General features: G+C 41.2%; 2 protein-coding genes across 2 annotated transcripts; one reads left to right on the forward strand and one right to left on the reverse strand.

The window, feature by feature from the left end:
- The first annotated feature begins 1,215 nt into the window (after positions 1-1,215).
- Positions 1,216-16,373, forward strand: LOC139368486 (tumor necrosis factor receptor superfamily member 5-like). The gene is made up of 9 exons (XM_071107433.1): positions 1,216-1,511; positions 12,516-12,594; positions 12,727-12,852; positions 13,630-13,776; positions 13,992-14,085; positions 14,211-14,269; positions 14,803-14,895; positions 14,981-15,012; positions 15,114-16,373. The coding sequence occupies exons 1-9, from the start codon at positions 1,431-1,433 to the stop codon at positions 15,396-15,398; spliced, it is 996 nt and encodes a 331-aa protein (XP_070963534.1). The 5' UTR covers positions 1,216-1,430; the 3' UTR covers positions 15,399-16,373.
- A 1,944-nt stretch (positions 16,374-18,317) lies between these two features.
- On the reverse strand, positions 18,318-19,676 carry LOC139367618 (iroquois-class homeodomain protein irx-1-B-like). The gene is made up of 2 exons (XM_071105884.1): positions 19,461-19,676; positions 18,318-19,257 (listed from the first exon to the last, which is right to left on the reverse strand). The coding sequence occupies exons 1-2, from the start codon at positions 19,674-19,676 to the stop codon at positions 18,493-18,495; spliced, it is 981 nt and encodes a 326-aa protein (XP_070961985.1). The 3' UTR covers positions 18,318-18,492.
- Positions 19,677-20,684: the final 1,008 nt, after the last annotated feature.

Raw genomic sequence — 20,684 nt, forward strand, 5'->3', positions numbered from 1 at the left:
TGGTTTAGTTGTCATTTAAATATGTTATCACTGTGCTTTCAACCACTTAAAAGCAAAACAAAGTTAAAATGTGAATACAATGCAGATTTTTTTTATTTATACAACAATTGAATGTGTTATCACTGTGCTTTATCTAGCGTAACAAAATTACGTGGATTGCATTCGAGATTACATTAAAAGCACATAGTGCAAGTGAACAATTATGTTCGAGATTCTATGCAGATCATAGGAATTGTGTGATATGAGTTTCCAAAACCGCAGACCTGCAAACTTTGCATGCCAACTTGAACATGCACACTTTCTATGGTTGCATAAGTAGACATTTATAGAGACAGTAACCTCAAAATGTGACATTGAATATTTTACTCAAAAGGTTGAATAAATACTATTATGTTAGTTTGTAAGATAGCCTAAAGTTAAGGCTATTTACTGTATTACAAAAGTAATATTGTGTTTGGTCGACAACATAACCAAATATCAACATTTAAAGGATATCTAATGCTTGGATAATTTCATCTGAGCCACTGGCTTAATCCTATTCTTTAACTTTAAGTTTGGTTTAGTTGGAGACTGAATTCAACATTGAATTCAACACTGAATTCAACTTGTCAACTTCCAACACTGAATTCAACTTGTCAATAAAATAACACATTTTAATAGGCTATTTACTGTCTTACAAAAGTGATTTTGAATTGTGTTTGGTTGTCAACGTTAACAAATATTTGAAGGAGATGTATATTTTGTGCTACTAACTTCTGGCTTTAATTCCCGTTTGTCTACAAATTAATAATTGATATGTTGGATTCATGTCTCCATCACAACCAAAAATCAAAGTTGAAGAATAGGACTAGGGGGGGGGGGGGGGGGGGGGCTCACGGGTGCCCGCATCCCGCTGCTGACACCAGTGTAGAAAATGTGGGAGGCAAATAAAGTGGGAAATGACACTCCCAAACTATTGGTCTCAAGGCAAGCACAAACCACACTCCCAAATAGGCTTACGTTATTTCCATCGAGCCTGCCCTCTTCAACCTAAACTTGATGTACAGCTATGATAAATAGCCTAATCAAAGATCACATTTTTCACAAAAATATTGGTAGGCCTAACGTTACATGACTCATGAATGTTCGTTCGTGCATTCCACGTTAAACCTCGGGCATTTTACAGGAAACGGTCACGTGTGTTTGTCTTTTAAGGAATCCCCCATGTTTCAAGTCACTTATTTATTCTCCGAGTCCAGCCCACCGCTCAGCTCGTTGTCAAGAGACTGCCCGTAGGTCTACAGTACCGTTGCTTGACTACCCAGACTCGTTGCTCTGGCCAAACGCTACGCCTTACCCACGTTTATGTAGCGAAAGACTGAGCAGCAGAAGAATTTAGCGTGAAGGCTTGTACAGTAGCCTATTTGCGGAGTGAGATTGCATAGAAGCGGATGAGAGGAGTTGCAAAAATACTTGGTTGTTTTATTACGACAAGGATCGAAATGATCGTTCTGCTTTTATGTATTCTGTCGGTGAGTAGCTTAGGTAACTTTTTATTATTGTGTGCTACAATGGCATACGTCGTTTGCATTCAGGGAACCATATACAATACATAATATACTACAAATAGCCTATATTGATGTTGTGTTGGGTTTCTTTTGAATTAATTTTACAATTGAAGCGTTTTTAAACAAGTTTGCCAAATGCGTCAAAGCTCATTCAACACTTTCACTTTCGATTTCGTTTTGAAGCAACTGCCTCTACAAAAAAATGTCAGTTAAAGCTACAATGTTGCAATATTTTGTTTATTTTACTATCTCTAATGTGAAGCATTAACGCAACTGACTTATGAAATGTGGTTTTATAGGCAATAGTGGCCAATCCTCAAAAGGGCTTAGGTTTTTGAGATACCACAACCTGAGTTTTTCACGTCTCTAATGCCTCCCATTTGTGAAATGGATTTGACAGCAAAAGTGCTTAAATTGATAGATATTATGACAAACCCCTAAACTCAAAACGTGCAGAATAATGCCTGGCTGAAGGGGTTTGGGCCACATAGGTTAATGTAACCATAGCTGCGCAAATTATGGGTGCTGACATGCTGACCAGACCGGACAAGTCGCGCGTGCGCGAGCGTCGCAAAATAAATCCATGTTATTCAATTATTGCACCCACACTGCTTGCACGCGCCAACGAGCGTCTGTGACGCCAAGGGCTAAAATAGAAGTAATTCCTATTTCTGACGCAGATCGAGCTGAAAGTCCTGCCTCTCCCATCTCTTCATTGGTTTATAGAAGCAGGTACCCACCTCATTGGTTATACCCACGTGGGTGATTGAAAGACGATCTTTGTTGTCATGGTAATACAATGAAAGTTTAGATGTGATCACCATATAAGTTCAAAGATGAAAAAGCCTGGAAGGAGGAGAGATGACTAGAAACGATTCAGGTTGGCTGTTTAATGTGTGGATTAATTGCCGGAGTAGAGGTCCTTGTGCATTTCAGGTAAAATAACAACTCAATGTTTATATCCCAGGACAAATTAGCTAGCAACAGCAAGCTAGCTAAATAGGACAAATTAACGTTAGCTAGCAAGTGCAAGCTAACTAGCTAAATTGCCATACATGTTTAATGCTTTTCGACTTGTCCCCAAATTAATGTAATTGAGAGTTTGTTTGGATATTTTAACCTGCGTGTCGTGATCGCGTTTGGTGTGGGGGGGCAAAATAAATGTATGTATGATGGCGCACGCGCGCAGCCGGTTTGGGTTCCGTGTCAAGTGTGCTGCAGCAACTATGCAAATGTATGATGAATGTAAGCTTTACTTTTTAGTAGCTGACAAAAATACATGTTACACATGTTTTTTGATGTTTGATGTTGTGGCTATTGTAATCTAATCGGCTCTAAGGAAAACATATGGACTGAGACAGTGAAAATGGTTATTTCTTTTCAGTAAAAAGTTCCTATGTAGATTTTATATGTTCAGCCTCTTGCAATTACATTTGATTTGACCCCAAATCAGAGGTGGCTGGTGGGACAAGCTATAGGGGGACGGGCTCATTGTAATGGCTTGAATGGAATACATGGAACGGTATCAAACATATAGAAACCGTTCCATTTATTCCATTCCAGACATTTCAATCCTCCTATAGCTCCTTCCACCAGCCTCCTCTGCTCCAAATCAATGATGGTGTCCAAAATTCAATATGGCTGCCACAATATCATTAACTGGTGGTTTAATCACCTGTATATACAGTACCTGTCAAAAGTTTGGACCTACGGTTTTTCTTTGTGTCCTATTTTCTACATTGTAGAATAACCGTGAAGACATCAAAACTATGAAATAACACATATGGAAACATGTAGTAACCAAAAAAGTGTTAAACAAATCCAAATAGATTCTTCAAAGTAGTCACCCTTTGCCTTGACAGCTTTGCACACTCTTGGAATTCTCTCAACCAGCTTCACCTGGAATGCTTTTCCAACAGTCTTGAAGGAGTTCCCACATATGCTGATCACTTGTTGGCTGCTTTTCCTTCACTCTGCGGTCCAACTCATCCCAAACCATCTCAATTTGGTTGAGGTCGGGTGATTGTGGAGGCCAGGTCATCTGATGCAGCACTCCATCACTCTCCTTCTTGGTCAAATAGCCCTTACACAGCCTGCAGGTGTGTTGGATCATTGTCCTGTTGAAAAACACTTTTTAATTTTTTATTTCACCTTTATTTAACCAGGTAGGCTAGTTGAGAACAAGTTCTCATTTACAACTGCGACCTGGCCAAGATAAAGCAAAGCAGTGCGACACAAACAACAACAACACAGAGTTACACATGGAATAAACAAACAGTCAATAATAGAATAGAAAAGTATATATACAGTGTGTGCAAATGAGGTAGAATAAGGGAGGTAAGGCAATAAATACAAATGGGTGCTACGGGTAGGTGCCGCTATAGTGACCAGTGAGCTCAGATAAGGCGGGGCTTTACCAAGCAAAGACTTATAGATGACCTGGAGCCAGTGGGTTTGGCAACGAATATGAAGCGAGGGCCAGCCAACGAGATCATACAGGTTGCAGTGATGGGTAGTATATGGGGCTTTGGTGACAAAATGGATGGCACTGTGATAGACTGCATCCAATTTTCTGAGTAGAGTGTTGGAGGCTATTTTGTAAATGACATCGCCCAAGTCAAGGATCTGTAGGATAGTCAGTTTTACGAGGGTTTGTTTGGCAGCATGAGTGAAGGCTGCTTTGTTGCGAAATAGGAAGCTGATTCTAGATTTAATTTTGGATTGGAGATGCTTAATGAGTCTGGAAGGAGAGTTTACTGTCTAACCAGACACCTAGGTAGTTGTCCACATATTCTAAGTCAGAACCGTCCAGAGTAGTGATGCTGGATGGGCGGGCAGGTGTGGGCAGCGATTGGTTGAAGAGCATGCATTTACTTTTACTTGTATTTAAGAGCAGTTGGAGGCCACAGAAGGAGAGTTGTATGGCATTGAAGCTCGTCTGGAGGTTAGTTAACACCGTGTCCAAAGAAGGGCCAGATGTAAACAGAATGGTGTCGTCTGCATAGAGGTGGATCAGAGAATCACCTGCAGCAAGAGCGACATCATTGATGTATACAGAGAAGAGAGTCGGCCCGAGAATTGAACCCTGTGGCACCCCCATAGACTGCCAGAGGTCCGGACAACGGGCCCTCCGATTTGACACACTGAACTCTGTCTGAGAAGTAGTTGGTGAACCAGGCGAGGCAGTCATTTGAGAAACAAAGGCTGTTGAGTCTGCTGATAAGAATGTGGTGATTGACATAGTCAAAAGCTTTGGCTAGGTCGATGAATACAGCTGCACAGTATTGTCTCTTATCGATGGCGGTTATTATATCGTTTAGGACCTTGAGCATGGCTGAGGTGCACCCATGACCAGCTCGGAAACCAGATTGCATAGCGGAGAAGGTACGGTGGGATTCAAAATGGTCAGTGATCTGTTTGTTAATTGGCTTTTGAAGTCCTTAGAAAGGCCAGGTAGGATAGATATAGGTCTGTAGCAGTCTGGGTCTAGAGTGTCTCCCCCTTTGAAGAGCGGGATGACCACGGCAGCTTTCCAATCTTTGGGGATATCAGATGATACGAAAGAGAGGTTGAACAGGCTAGTAATAGGGGTTGCAACAATTTCGGCAGATCATTTTAGAAAGAGAGGGTCCAGATTGTCTAGCTCGGCTGATTTGTAGGGGTCCAAATGATAGTCCCACTAAGCGCAAACCAGATGGGATTGCGTATTGCTGCAGAATGCTGTGGTAGCCATGCTGGTTAAGTGTGTCTTGAATTCTACATAAATCAGAGACAGTGTCACCAGCAAATCACCATCACACCTCCTCATCCATGCTTCACGGTGGGAACCACACATGCGGAGATTATCCGTTCACCTGCTTTGTCTCACAAAGACACAGCGGTTGGAACCAAAAATCTCAAATTTGGACTCATCAGGCCAAAAGACAGATTTCCACCGGTCTAATGTCAATTTAATATAGAGAAGGCAGCAGACTGCTTGACATGACAACACCAAGCATTCCAAGTCACAAACGCCTCTGAGGATCAATGAGGCAACTCGGAGGCTCCAACGAAAGGAAAGAGAACCCTGGACATCTTCTCCATAGCTCTACCTCTTGCGGTATACCAACTGTGGTATAACTTGTGGCTCCAGGATTGGGCTCTTAAGTCACCTCCTTATTATTTGGAAGTAAGCTTGAATAATTGCTAGTCCAATACTGTTGCCTGAATCCAACATGACCTTCCGCTGGCTCACTGCATTTGTGATGCCCATTGGGATGTTCCGGTGCACTCTTATGATATTTGGGTTGAGCTGGCGCATTTATCTAAAACAAAAAATCATGTCCACCATCCTGGCTGTCTGCCCTGGAGTTGCCTTATACAGTGGCAAGAAAAATGTGAACCCTTTGGAATTACCTGGATTTCTGCATACATTGGTCATAACATTTGATCCGATCTTCATCTAAGTCACAACAATAGACAAACACAGTGTGCTTAAACTAATTACACACAAATCATTGTATTTTTCTTGTCTATGTTTAATACATAATTTAAACATTCACAGTGTTGGTTGGAAAAAGTATGTGAACCCATGACTTCTCCAAAAGCTAATTGGAGACAGGAGTCAGCTAACCTGGAGTCCAATCAATGAGATTAGATTGGAGTTGGTTAGAGCTGCTCTGCCCTATAAAAAACACTCACAAAATGTGCGTTTGCTTCACAAGAAGCATTGCCTGATGTGAAACATACCTCGAAAAAGCGATCTCAGAAGACCTAAGATTACGAATTGTTGACATGCATGAAGCTGGAAAGGGTTACAAAAGTATCTCTGAAAGACATGACGTCTCCTTCACAACCAGACAACCAACCATTACACTACAGCAGTATCCTCAGCATCAATCAGACTGAGATAACTATAGTCAATGGGTCTCGTTGGCATGCAAGCTGCATCTGCTGAGTGCCTGCACCCAACTGTCGTAGAAATGGAAGCTGCTGTACTACAGGTTGCTTTCCTGTAACTTGGTTATGCTACTATGTGCTTGTGTTGTGAAGAACATGAACACAGATTGAAGGACTAGTTGTATTCAGCTATTCAAACACAACAGAGGTGGGGCAGTGCCACTCATAGTTTGAGTTATATCAAAAGCAGAAGCGGTGGGTGGGTAAAATCACAGGGGAAGCCAAGTCAGGGGGGAAAAAATGCAATTTATTACAACCTATGTGTTGTGATAATTGCATTGTTTGCTCTATAACCTGTTAGTTCATATGACTTCACAATGTGATAGACAGTGCTTTCGGAAAGTATTCAGACCCCTTGACTTTTTCCACAATTTGCTACATTACAGCCTTATTTTAAATTGGATGAGACATTTTTTGTAAATCTTTTTTTATTTTTTATTAAACTGAAATAATACATGTACATAATATTCAGACCCTTTACTCAGTACTTTGTTGAAGCACCTTTGGCAGCGATTACAGCCTCAAGTCTTCTTTGGTATGACGCTACAAGCTTGGCACACCAGTATTTGGGGAGTTTCTCTCATTCCTCTCTGCAGATTCTGTCAGGTTGGATGGGAAGCATCGCTGCTTTGGCTAGGCCACTCCAGGACATTGAGAGACTTGTCCTGAACCCACTCCTGCATTGTCTTGGCTGTGTTCTTAGGGTCAATGTCCTGTTGGAAGGTGAATCTTTGCCCCAGTCTGAGGTCCTTAGCGCTCTGGAGCAGGTTTTCATCAAGGATCTCTCTGTACTTAACTCCGTTCATCTTTCCCTCGATCCTGACTATTTTCCCAGTCTCTACCACTGAAAAACATCCCCACAGCATGTTGTTGCCACCACCATGCTTCACTGTAGGGATGATGCCAGATTTCCTCCAGATGTGACACTTGGCATTCAGGCTAAGTTCAATCTTGGTTTCATCAGAGCAGAGAATCTTGTTTCTCATGGGTCCTTTAGATGCCTTTTGACAAACTCCAAGCGGGCTGTCGTGTGCCTTTTTACTGAGGAGTGGCTTCCGTCTGGCCACTAACATAAAGAATAAGACTGTAATGTAACAAAATGTGGAAAAAGTCAAGGGGTCTGAATACTTTCCGAATGCAATGTATAGGCCTACGGCCGAGACAAAGAATACACAGTGGCAGAATAAATTTAACCGTACCTTTGTTTCATCATAAAACCGGAGAGCGACATCTGTCTGAAGTCTAGCACCACAGACTCCACTGATCAGCCAAAACAAGCTCAATAACTGAATGCATGCACGCACACTCCTATTGAATATGCATTAGTGTATTGTGAGCAGGCCTATGCCACCTTAATCTACCCAGTTTTAAAAAAAAGATTTACCATTCAAATAAAAGTATTACCATTATGATGTTGTTATGAGTGAGATTGGTTAAAAACAAAGTCAAATGTATTGTTTGATTTAAACAAAAGTATGCATTAATGCATACCCGGCTGTCCCTTGGATATTTTTTTCATAAAAAGGATTTAATGATATTGAACATCGGCCTAAAATATCGTCCATTGGCCTCCCTAAAAAATCCTGTTCGATTGTTCTCTAATTTACAGGGGATTTGAGCTCCATCTAATGGCAGTCATATTTGATTTTGGACGCCATATTGGATTTGCGGCAAAATCCAGGATGGCCCCAAAGATAATCTGTGGTGGCCCCCTGACTATTGCAAGAGTAACTATATGTGTTTTTGTCAGGCAGGACCATACAGCGTGAATGAGAGTAAATTTTACTCGGAAAGTTGTCTATAAATCAGTTCCAAAAATGACATTCGTCATAATATTTATATTATATTCATAGGTCAATCAATCAATAAAATGTATTTATAAAGCCCTTCTTATACCAGCTGATGTCACAAAGTGCTGTACAGCAAGCAATGTAGGTGTAGAAGCACAGTGGCTAGGAAAAACTCCCTAGAAAGGCCAGAACCTAGGTAGAAACCTAGAGAGGAACCAGGCTATGATGGCCAACAGAACATGGCCATGTTCAAATGTTCATAGATGACCAGCAGGGTCAAGTAATAATAATACTCAGTGGTTGTAGAAGGTGCAACAGGTCAGCACCTCAAGAGTAAATGTCAGTTGGCTTTTCATAGCCAATCATTCAGAGTATCTCTACCACACCTGCTGACTATAGAGAGTTGAAAACAGCAGGTCTGGGACAGGTAGCACGTCCGGTGAACAGGTCAGGGTTCCATAGCCGTAAGCAGAACAGTTGAAACTGGAGCAGCAGCATGACCAGGTGGACTGGGGACAGCAAGGAGTCATCTGGCCAGGTAGTCCTGAGGCATGGTCCAAGGGCTCAGGTCCTCTGAGAGAGAGAGAGAGAATTAGAGCATTCACACAGGACACTGGATATGACAGGAGAAATACTCCAGATGTAACAGACTGACCCTAGCCCCCCGACACATAAACTACTGCAGCTTAAATACTGGAGGCTGAGACCGGAAGGGTCGGGAGACACTGTGGCCCCGTCTGACGATACCCCTGGACAGGGCCAAGCAGGCAGGATATAACCCCACCCACTTTGCCAAAGCACAGCCCCCACACCACTAGAGGGATATCTTCAACCACCAACTTACCATCCTGAGACAAGTATAGCCCACAAAGATCTCCCCCACTGCACAACCCAAGTTGGGGCGCCAACCCCGACAGGAGGATCACGTCAGTGACTCAACCCACTCAAGTGACGCACCCCTCCCAGGGATGGCATGGAAGAGCACCAGTAAGCCATTGACTCTGCTGCTGTAATAGGGTTAGAGGCAGAGAATCCCAGTGGAGAGAGGGAAACCGGCCAGGCAGAGACAGCAAGAGCGGTTCGTTGCTCCAGTGCCTTTCCGTTCACCTTCACACTCCTGGGCCAGTCTACACTCAATCATAGGACCTACTGAAGAGATGAGTCTTCAATAAAGACTTAAAGGTTGAGACCGAGTCTGCGTCTCTCACATGGATAGGCAGACATTCCATAAAAATGGAGCTCTATAGGAGAAAGCCCTGTCTCCGGCTGTTTGCTTAAAAATTCTAGGGACAGTAAGGAGGCCTGCGTCTTGTGACCGTAGCGTACGTGTAGGTATGTACGGCAGGACCAAATCGGGAGGAGCAAGCCCATGTAATGCTTTGAAGGTTAGCAGTAAAACCTTGAAATCAGCCCTTGCCTTAACAGGAAGCCAGTGTAGAGAGGCTAGCACTGGAATAGTATGATAGTGCTAAACACGGCTGCTAGGATCTTGACTAACTGAAGTTTATTTACTGCTTTATCCGGGTAGCCGGAAAAAAAGCATGGATGAATTTCTTTGCATCATTTTTTGGACAAAGTTTCTGATTTTTGCAATGTTACGAAGATGGAAAAAAGCTGTCCTTGAAACAGTCTTGATATGTTCGTCAAAAGAGCGATCAGGGTCCAGAGTTACGCAGAGGACCTTCAGGTAAAATATACAGTGAAAACAATAGTGATCCTAAAACGGAGCTTTGCGACCTTTTGCCACATTTTAGGCTTCAAACATAAAGATATAAAACAGTATTTTTTGTGAAGAATCAACAACAAGTGGGACACAATCATGAAGTGGAACGACATTTATTGGATATTTCAAACTTTTTTAACAAATCAAAAACTGAAAAATTGGGCGTGCAAAATTATTCAGCCCCTTTACTTTCAGTGCAGCAAACTCTATCCAGAAGTTCAGTGAGGATCTCTGAATGATCCAATGTTGACCTAAATGACTAATGATGATAAATACAATCCACCTGTGTGTAATCAAGTCTCCGTATAAATGCACCTGCACTGTGATAGTCTCAGAGGACCGTTAAAAGCGCAGAGAGCATCATGAAGAACAAGGAACACACCAGGCAGGTCCGAGATACTGTTGTGAAGAAGTTTAAAGCCGGATTTGGATACAAAAATATTTCCCAAGCTTTAAACATCCCAAGGAGCACTGTGCAAGACCTGTAAACTCCCTCTAAACTTTCAGCTCATACAACGAGAAGACTGATCAGAGATGCAGCCAAGAGGCCCATGATCACTCTGGATGAACTGCAGAGATCTACAGCTGAGGTGGGAAACTCTGTCCATAGGACAACAATCAGTCGTATATTGCACAAATCTGGCCTTTATGGAAGAGTGGCAAGAAGAAAGCCATTTCTTAAAGATATCCATAAAAAGTGTTGTTTAAAGTTTGCCACAAGCCACCTGGGAGACACACCAAACATGTGGAAGAAGGTGCTCTGGTCAGATGAAACCAAAATTGAACTTTTTGGCAACAATGCAAAACGTTATGTTTGGCTTAAAAGCAACACAGCTGAACACACCATCCCCACTGTCAAAAATGGTGGTGGCAGCATCATGGTTTGGGCCTGCTTTTCTTCAGCAGGGACAGGGAAGATGGTTAAAATTGATGGGAAGATGGATGGAGCCAAATACAGGACCATTCTGGAAGAAAACCTGATGGAGTCTGCAAAAGACCTGAGACTGGGACGGAGATTTGTCTTCCAACAAGACAATGATCCAAAACATAAAGCAAAATCTACAATGGAATGGTTCAAAAATAAACATATCCAGGTGTTAGAATGGCCAAGTCAAAGTCCAGACCTGAATCCAATCGAGAATCTGTGGAAAGAACTGAAAACTGCTGTTCACAAATGCTCTCCATCCAACCTCACTGAGCTCGAGCGGTTTTGCAAGGAGGAATGGGAAAAAATGTCAGTCTCTCGATGTGCAAAACTGATAGAGACATACCCCAAGCGACTTACAGCTGTAATCACAGCAAAAGGTGGCGCTACAAAGTATTAACTTAAGGGGGCTGAATAATTTTGCACGCCCAATTTTTCAGTTTTTGATTTGTTAAAAAAGTTTGAAATATCCAATAAATGTCGTTCCACTTCATGATTGTGTCCCACTTGTTGTTGATTCTTCACAAAAAAATACAGTTTTATATCTTTATGTTTGAAGCCTGAAATGTGGCAAAAGGTCGCAAAGTTCAAGGGGGCCGAATACTTTCGCAAGGCACTATACATTGTTTGTCTTCAGGAAGGCAGTGAGTTGCTGCCCAACAGCTTTTTCTAAAATGTTTGAAAGGAATGGGAGATTTGATATAGGCCGACAGTTGAAAAATATATCTTTTCTAGGTCAAGGTTTGGCTTTTTCAAGAGAGGCTTTATTACTGCCATTTTTTTGTGAGTTTGGTACACATCCGGTGGATAGAGAGACGTTTATTATGTTAAACATTGGAGGGCCAAGCACAGGAAGCAGCTCTTTCAGTAGTTTAGTTGGAATAGGGTCCAGTATGCAGCTTGAAGGTTGAGGCCATGATTATTTTCATCAATGTGTCAACAGATCTAGTAGTAAACCATTTGAGAGTCTCCCTTGATCCTCAGAACACCTTTGCTTTGGAGGAATACGCAGATTTAAAGAGGAGTCCGTAATTTGCTTTCGTGAGCTTTTCCACAAAGAAGTTAATGAATTTATCACTGCTGAAGTGAAAGCCATCCTCTCTTGTGGAATGCTGCTTTTTAGTTGATATTTCCACCTATTGTATCTCTGTGTTTACAGGTCTATATTTCCAAGATGCGTTAAGAGATGTGTGTGTGTGTGTGTCCACATTTGAGCAATTTCAGAGCTTACAATATTGGGTTACATGTAACCCCTTCCCCACCCCCCTCCAGCCAGGCATTATTCTGCACATTTTGACTTTAGGGTGTGTCACAATATCTATCAATTGAAACACTTTTGCAGTAAAATATTTTTTCACAACCAGTCCATTTCATAAATGGGAGACATTTAGAGATGTGAAAAATATGATTGTGTTTTGTTCTACCCCGGGTAGGAGTATCTCACAAATGTGGCTGCCTTGCCACAAGCCTATTAGACTAGAGCGTGAATTTAGGTACTTTCCGCCCCTATTATAGTGGTTGATCTTGTGACAGTTGAGGTGAGAAAATAGATCATTGTAGGAACCATTTTTTTTCTACCTTTTTGTTGACAGGTTTTGACCGTGGTTTACTCATGTGATCCAGAAACACAGTACATGAAGAATGGGGTGTGTTGCAGTATGTGTGGGCCAGGTAAGGAAGAGAACATTCATTATTTGACATATCTGTACTCTTATCAGCCTTTTGAGTGAAACTGAGTCAATATACCCTTGTTAGGATCTACACTCAATATTCATAATCCGCAAAACTATATTATCTTAACAGGCACCAAGATGTTATCCAGCCATAGCGGTTGTTTAGATCCACATTGTATGCCATGCCAAGAGGGTGAATACCAGCATGCATTCACAGACAAGAACCTCTGTAAACTGCAACCATACTGCGACCCAAGTAAGACTTTTGATGCTCTTTATGTGTTTGAAGACAAAGTATGTGTCTGAAATCAGATGTGTCATGCCCATAGGGGGCACAGGTGCAAGATTTGTACTGTAAAAAAAAAAAAACATTGTTTCTCTGTAATGCTACTATCCACTTAGCAATTTGATGAAGTTGCCTTTAGCTAGCCCAGATAGGTTTCCAATCCCGCAAACTCATAGCTAGCTACCAAGAAGACATTTCAGACTATCATTCAAGTTAGAATAGCTTAGCTATATCAGCTGGCATGCCTGCTGGCAAGGTTGGTAGACTTTAGAAAAGCAAGCATGTACTGAATAAGACTCACAGACCTTTAAATATGTTTACCCAGAGCTGCAGAGAAGCATATTTAATGTATTTTAAAAAATAACCTCCAGTCAGGAAGATACAGACAGCTGAAGAGGTATGCTTAGATATGCAGAAAAAGAGACCTATTTATTTCATAGAATTAATGATTATGGTTCTAGATTGCAGGGAAAAAAGCTGCTTCAGGTGTTTGGAAAATCCCCCCCCCCCCCCCCCCCTCCGGACCACCCCCCTGCCATCCTCGCATACTTTCTGCCCCATCAGATTATTGGGGTGCATGACACCCCTGTCTGAAATGACACCCTTTTCCCTATTATTGCATTACAGCAGGCCCTGGTCAAAATAGTGCACTAAGGAATAGCAGATTTCAGATTCACGTAGGGCCTACTGTTTATCTGGCTTATCTGTTTGTAATAACACAACACTTGTATCTCCTTCCTGCCACAGATAAAAACTTTGAGCACAGTACCAATAGGAACACGACAAGCCTCAGCCCATGCAAATGTAAGCCTGGATACCACTGTTCCAGTGAAGAGTGCCTGACATGTGTTCCACATACTAAATGCAGACCTGGAGAAGAGGTCAAATCCAAAGGTAGAAAACACTCTTTCCTCATGCTTTCCTCATGCTATCAGCAACGATTGAGTTCTACGCTAGTGTGCCCTACTACGTGTTCAAACATGGCTTTTAAGTTTCTGTTTCTATTCTGTTTCTATTCTGTTGTATTCTATTAAACTGCAAGAGTTAGGCTAAACTGTGTTATTTTTGAGAATGTGGTCACTCGAACCGTATACTGTATATTTTCTCAGGTAACCCCATACATGACACGGTGTGTAAGGCCTGTCCTTTAAACATGTTCTCCAGTGACAGCTCTGCCGAGAGCAAGTGCAAGCTGTGGACAGTGTGAGTATTTCGATCCTTGTACCATTAAAACAAATGTGATGTGTATGTTATCGAACTGTAATTGAAACCGCAGCCATCATACACATAATAATGTTGGTTTGTTTGATCCCAAATGATGTTTTCAGTTGTACGTCTGAATTCAAAACTGAAGCCGAAGGGACAGCCACCTCAGACACGGTCTGTGGTAAGTACTATACAGGGTCTACTAATTGAATGCAACACACATTTACACATATCACAACGTTTCCATTCTACCATACTGAATTGGGGAACTATAAAATATATTCCTTTATTGTCAGTTGACCATCACTTTCTCACAGTAACTCATTCACTTGAATTGGGCTACATAGTAGGAGTGGCCTGTTTATCCTGGTTTCAAAATCAGACAGCTTAAACCGAAAGTTGTGGTGGGGCTGTGTGGGAGTGTTTTCTCAGTATTACAGTAGCCTGTAGTAGGGCGGCCAACAGTAGCCTGTAGTAGGGCACGTAACAGTAGCCTGTAGTAGGGCAAGTAACAGTAGCCTGTAGTAGGGCGGCCAACAGTAGCCTGTAGTAGGGCACGTAACAGTAGCCTGTAGTAGGGACGCTAACAGTAGCCTGTGTAGTACCTCTGTCGACACTAGTCTAAGGGACACATAGGCTGTAGGCTATGGTTGGTTGGTTTGTTAACAATAGTTGGTTGAATTGTTTGTAATGTTGTTTTGATTTACTTTACAGTGCCAGTACCCAATTCCTATGGGACAATAATCACAATTGTAATGGCCTTTCTAGCTGCAGTGGTTTTGGGTGTTGTCCTGTTCAAATTCAGAGGTATTTAACACTAATTGTATTATGTTATTTGAGTGATATCTTTACGTTGGAATCTTTGAGTAATCATATTTTTATTTTGTTCTAGGTCAACTCGGAGAGGCCTGCAAGAAAGCAAATGTACGTTCTATATATACCTTTAGTACCAGCCGTGACAGTAATGCTGCTATTCTGTTATATTTAGATGCTAACTCACAGATGCATTGTGTCATTCACCATAGGAATCCTGTATGGACTTGAATCTTAAGAGGGGAACTAAGAGGGCTACAGCAGACGGAAGAGCAGAAGAGGGAAACGCAGGACCTGAAGAGGGGAGGGAACAACTTCAACCTATAATCCAACTTGGAGAGCCATCATCAACACCATACCGATCATTGCCAGGTCCTCAAATACCAGAGGAGGTTGAAGCTAAAGACATGTCTGAAAATGGACAATTGGTGGTGCAGGAGGAGGGTAAACCTGACCATGTTTCTGTTTCTGATACACAAAGTGTATTTTATGAATAGCTATAGATCACATGACCACCTGGCTTCACCTATTGCTTAACATGATTAACAACAGCCAGGTTGTGCATTAATTAATACAGTAGCGGTGTGTGGGTAAAATCACTGGGGAAGCCAAGCCAGGAAAAAAGGTCATACTACAACCTATGTTGTGATAGTTGCGTTATTTGCTCTATACCCATTAGTTCATACACCACCGTGTTATACAATAAGACTGTGACAACAAGAAGACAACAGTCACACAGTGGTGGAATAAATTCAACTACACATACGTTTTGTTTCATCACAAGACCGAAGAGCAACATCTGACCCGTTGAAGTCCACAAAGCATATTGCATGTAACAAACAGTTGTATTACCTACAGCATGGTCAATAAAGTTTTATGTTTTCGACAGTTACTAAAGAGCTACTGAATTAGAACCACAGAATTACCTCAAGTCACTACAAAGACAACACGAACACTGTCCCCGCTATTCCAGCACCATTTCAACTTAAAACATTTAAACATCATCAATCAAGGCTATATATGCTTACTTTAATACACTGAAAACAAGCTTAAAAATACCAAAAACATTTTAGTCCAATCAATGTTGCTAAATATAATTCTGTCTGTGTGTGTGTGTGTGCGCAAGTGGGAAAAAAAGAAAGTTCACTCACCCTAATTGTAGATTAGTTGAACGCCAGTGCCATCCTCCTCTCTTTCATGTTGGCAAAACGTTCTATGGCTTTGTCATATAGTATGCTTTTATTTTTTTATTTTCATAGGCTACCTAGATAAAATGCTTGCTATCCTAACTTCCTCACATGGGCAACAATGATTGATATGGTTGAATGTTCTGTATATTGTAAATTGTTGTAAAAAGTATTGGTTGCTGTATTCTGTTATAGAAGATGTTCATAAGCACACTAGAGAATGGCTTTTTTATTATGTCGTTCTGTTTTAATTACTCTCCTTTGCATTAAACTATCAAAAATAAATGCTACTGAGTTGTTCATAAAGACAATGCCCATTCAAATTTGAAATGTCTGTTTTGTTTTTTATTTAAAATCAAGAGACTATTTTTTTGTGTGTCTCAATTTAAGTTACATTTATAAAGTATAGATTTTAATATTGTTGGAGCACACAGTACCTGGCCTTTTCTTTTACAGTACTTTTACATTTTTGGGTCAGTAGCAGGTACTCAGGTTTTCCACAAGGGGGGGGTAATGCTTCACTAGAACCGTGAGATTAGAGCATCAGTCAGGGGGTGGACTTCACCCTCTTGTGGCTCTCAGTGGTGGAGAAAATACCCAATTGTCATACTTGAATAAAAGTAAAGATACCGTAATAGAATATGACTCAAGTAAAAGTGAGGGTTACCAATTCGAATACTACTTGAGTAAAAGTCTAAAGGTGTTTGGGTTTTAAATATACTTAAATAACAAAAGTAAATGTAATTGCAAAAATATACTTAAAGTAAAAATATAGAGCCTCCCAAGTCGTGCAGCAGTCTAAGACAGGCTGTGTCGCAGCCGGCCGCGACCGGGTGACCCATGAGGCGGCACACAATTGGTCCGTTGCGCTAGTGCAGCTTGGCAGGGTTGTGTTTCGGAGGACGCATGGCTCTCAACCTTCGCTTCTCCCGAGTCTGTACAGGAGTTGCAGCGATGGGACAAGACTGTAACTACCAATTGGATATCACGAAAAAGGGGTAAAAAGTACAAAAATAAATAAGTAAATATATAGATAATTCCAAATTCCTTATATTAAGCAAACCAGAAGGCACCATTTTCTTGTTTTTTAAATGTATGGATAGTCAGGGGCTCACATCATTTTCAAACAAAGCATTTGTGTTTAGTGAGTCCACCAGATCAGAGGCAGTAAGGATGACCAGGAATGTTCTCTTGATAAGTGTGTGAATTGGACCATTTTCCTGTCCTGCTAAGCGTTCGAAATCTGGGTGTCAGGGAGCATTTCAGGCTTCTTTCCTCTTAGGTGTTTTCTCATTATCCCCGGATAAGTGCAGTTTACATGCATGGAAACCTGGGTGATTGGCAAGGAAGTTTTTCTAGTCTTTCACCCCCCACTCATCTACCTCTTAACTGAATCTCACCCATCAGATCCTGTAGGTATGATCTCCTGATTATGTCCGTTTCTCTCCTACACACACACACACACACACACACACACACACAATCTATCTTTCCATGTGGAGGTTTGGAGATGCAGAAAACTGAACTGGTTTTGGTTAGCAGGCCTGCTCCCCCTTTTGGACTCTTCAAGTTGCATTGTAGGATCAATCTGTTTCTGCTCATATGCAGATCTACTGTGTTCCGGTTTGAAACGGTATTATTCAACTCGTCTGAATTTGGATAACGACCCCCATGCAGTTTCCTTGTTTGGGCTATGTTCCATCAAATTGTTAGTGTGACTATCACCCTGCATGGCCCAACAATGAGATAACCAATTACTTTATTAATTAATTGAAATAATTTTAACTGATTAAAGGATGATTTCAGTCAGTGAACATGTCACCATGGGCCATGATTACATTTCATCCTTGTTGTTATTCAACAATATTTATCCTGCATTGATTGAGGTTTAGATAACAAATATGTAATTTGCATATCAAGCAATCTGTTAAATCTTTACAATCAGGTATTAAGCAATATTTTGGAATAAAAATCGTAATAAACTACCAGAATAAGTTTGGAAAGCTAAATATAAAACATTAAAAATCTGATTGTGGCCTTGCCAGACCTTGCCCCAAAAAACAGTAAGAACTGGTGAATGATCAACACATGACAATTCCATTTCATATTTTGAGGGATTTTATTTTACCAAAATAAATGTTAATGATAAGACAAATGAAATTAGAATGTACAGATTATTCATGCAAATACATCTACACGTATGTACACAAAACATAACTCTGTAAGAGTCTTCGGTCTTACAAGAAGCCAAACAACATATAGGCCTGCCCAGCATTTTCCATAGTAAGCGTGTAGGCTCCCACATAAAAAAAATAAGCCTGTTCCAATCCCTGGAGTTTGGCATTTTAAAGTGCAAAAGATGTAAACATGTGTTTTTTGGTAATTTAAAACTGTAAATGCTTCGTTAAAGAATATCGTGAGCAGTATATCTGGGAATATACAGTCCATTCCTTGATGCCCATTCTGACCAGAATTTGCCCATTTCTGTGCTCCTGGGATGACACGCATTGTCCTGGTGGGGCTTTTTCACCGTTTCCGAGGTCGCGGTTTCTGCCAAAGACCATATTTTGGGCTTTTGACACTCAGCGTTGTCCTTACATCCTAGACGAGATGGGGATGATGTGCGTTTGGTGTAACTCTTTTCGACATAATTTTCCCCGTGAGCACGCGTGCTGTCTCTATGGTCATCGCTTGATTGTTTCTCCAGGCGTGCTTCCACCAACTCTGGCGTCGTATCCTCCACCTTGTCATCGACGGGTTGAAGATCTATTTCGTCTTCATCAACCAAAGCGCTTTTCTGCAGAGTGACATCACTCTTCTCCTCGTCGCTTTCGCCCTCCTCCTCGTCAGATTTCCCCTTGAACGCCCAGCTCACCCTATTCTCCTTCTTCAGCCGTCGCCTGGCGTTGGCAAACCAAGTTGACACCTGCGTGAGGCTCATCTTGGTTACGATGGCAAGCATGATCTTCTCGCCCTTTGTAGGATATGGGTTCTTGAGATGCTCGTTCAACCAGGCCTTGAGCGCGCTGGTGCTTTCCCGGGTAGCCACCTTGGCGACTCTGCTTGGGTCATCAGTTGCGCCTGGTCGGTATTGCGGGTAGAACGGCCCTCCTCGGCCGAGAAGCGCTTCATAATACGGAGAGACAGTCTTCAGGTCGAAGGAGTTGTTCTGAAAACACAAGGGAGAGTTGCAACGTTTAAAATTCTGCATAACCGACCACACTGATTTGTCAAGTGCGTAATTACGCATTTCATTTTATTGGCGAGAAAGGCAAGCAATCAAGCACAGTTATACGTTGTATCTGTTGTATTCAGATTACAAAATGTAATGAATTATCCATTAGAAGCATAGGCTATTCTCAAGTAACTTACCATGTGCGCAATGTGTCCGTAGTGTGGATAGGGGATAAAGTTGTATCCCTGTAGTCCTGAATATGCCAAAGGGACCCCAGTCATCGCAGCAAGATGAGGGGCTTGTTGCTGTCGTACCCTGGGTTGAGATCCCAAACCCGGTATCTGATATCCAGGGAGCATGTTGATGTTTCTTTCAAAGAAGAAGTTGCCAAATCCAATTTGTGACGCAGGCATCCTTACGTCCTGACTATCAGATTGTGAATGACAGTATGTGCACCCTCGCGAACTTTTAATATACCCCTGTGCAGTCATGGGCGTTCCTTAGCCGCGGCGACTGACGGGTTGAAAAGACTCGCTTTCACTCGGACCAAATCCCATCAAAGGAGAACTCCGCTGTTCCTTTTAACAGTTTCTTAAAGGCGCTAAATAGCCTACGTGATACTTATCTCGAACCAAGCATTTCTATGGTGAGAGACGAATAATTAAACCTAATTTGAAATTCACAATTTTATTCTGATGCGTAGAATATAGAGATCTAGCTAACTATTTCTAATAATTAACTTACTATTTTTTTGTCACAACATGATCGGGAACCTTAATAATGGAACAATTCCAAACTATTAATTTATGGGTCACCTGAAATTAGCCAAAATTCCACCTTTTATTTAACGCCCAACAAATCGTAATCATTTCACCTTTACTTACCCCAACATTTAAAAATCCAACAAAATTAAGTGTTTTACAGGAAAAGAATAAACATATTTTCCAAAAAAGAATGGAACTCTTTTAAACTCAAACTCAAGTGTCCCATCAAATTTGATAATAAAATAAATAAATAAAATTACTTGAATAAGATTAACACCAGGCAGACCTATCTTGGCAGACCTGTAGCCTATCTTATCTGACGATCAGACCTCTGTTGGAAATTGACTTATGAACACATAGCTGTGAATTTAATTAGCCAACTGAATTAGTCTAATGATGTTAACAGATTTTCAGGTTTCTTTCCATGACCATTGACTGAAACTGTAATGCCTTTAATATATTGTTATTTGGATTTGTCTGAGGTTTCATCTAATATTTGTAACTTGAATTAAGCTATGGATTTTTGTAGCCTATACTAAATGTCCCTCAACATCTGAAACGAAAAAAATGTAGGCTTTATGCAGATATTCCACAAGTCTATCTTAAACTAGTAAATTAATATCAAATCGGAAAACATCTCACATATTTAGTTAGATA

Source organism: Oncorhynchus clarkii, chromosome 16 (assembly GCF_045791955.1).
Source record: "Oncorhynchus clarkii lewisi isolate Uvic-CL-2024 chromosome 16, UVic_Ocla_1.0, whole genome shotgun sequence".
Taxonomy (NCBI): domain Eukaryota; kingdom Metazoa; phylum Chordata; class Actinopteri; order Salmoniformes; family Salmonidae; genus Oncorhynchus; species Oncorhynchus clarkii.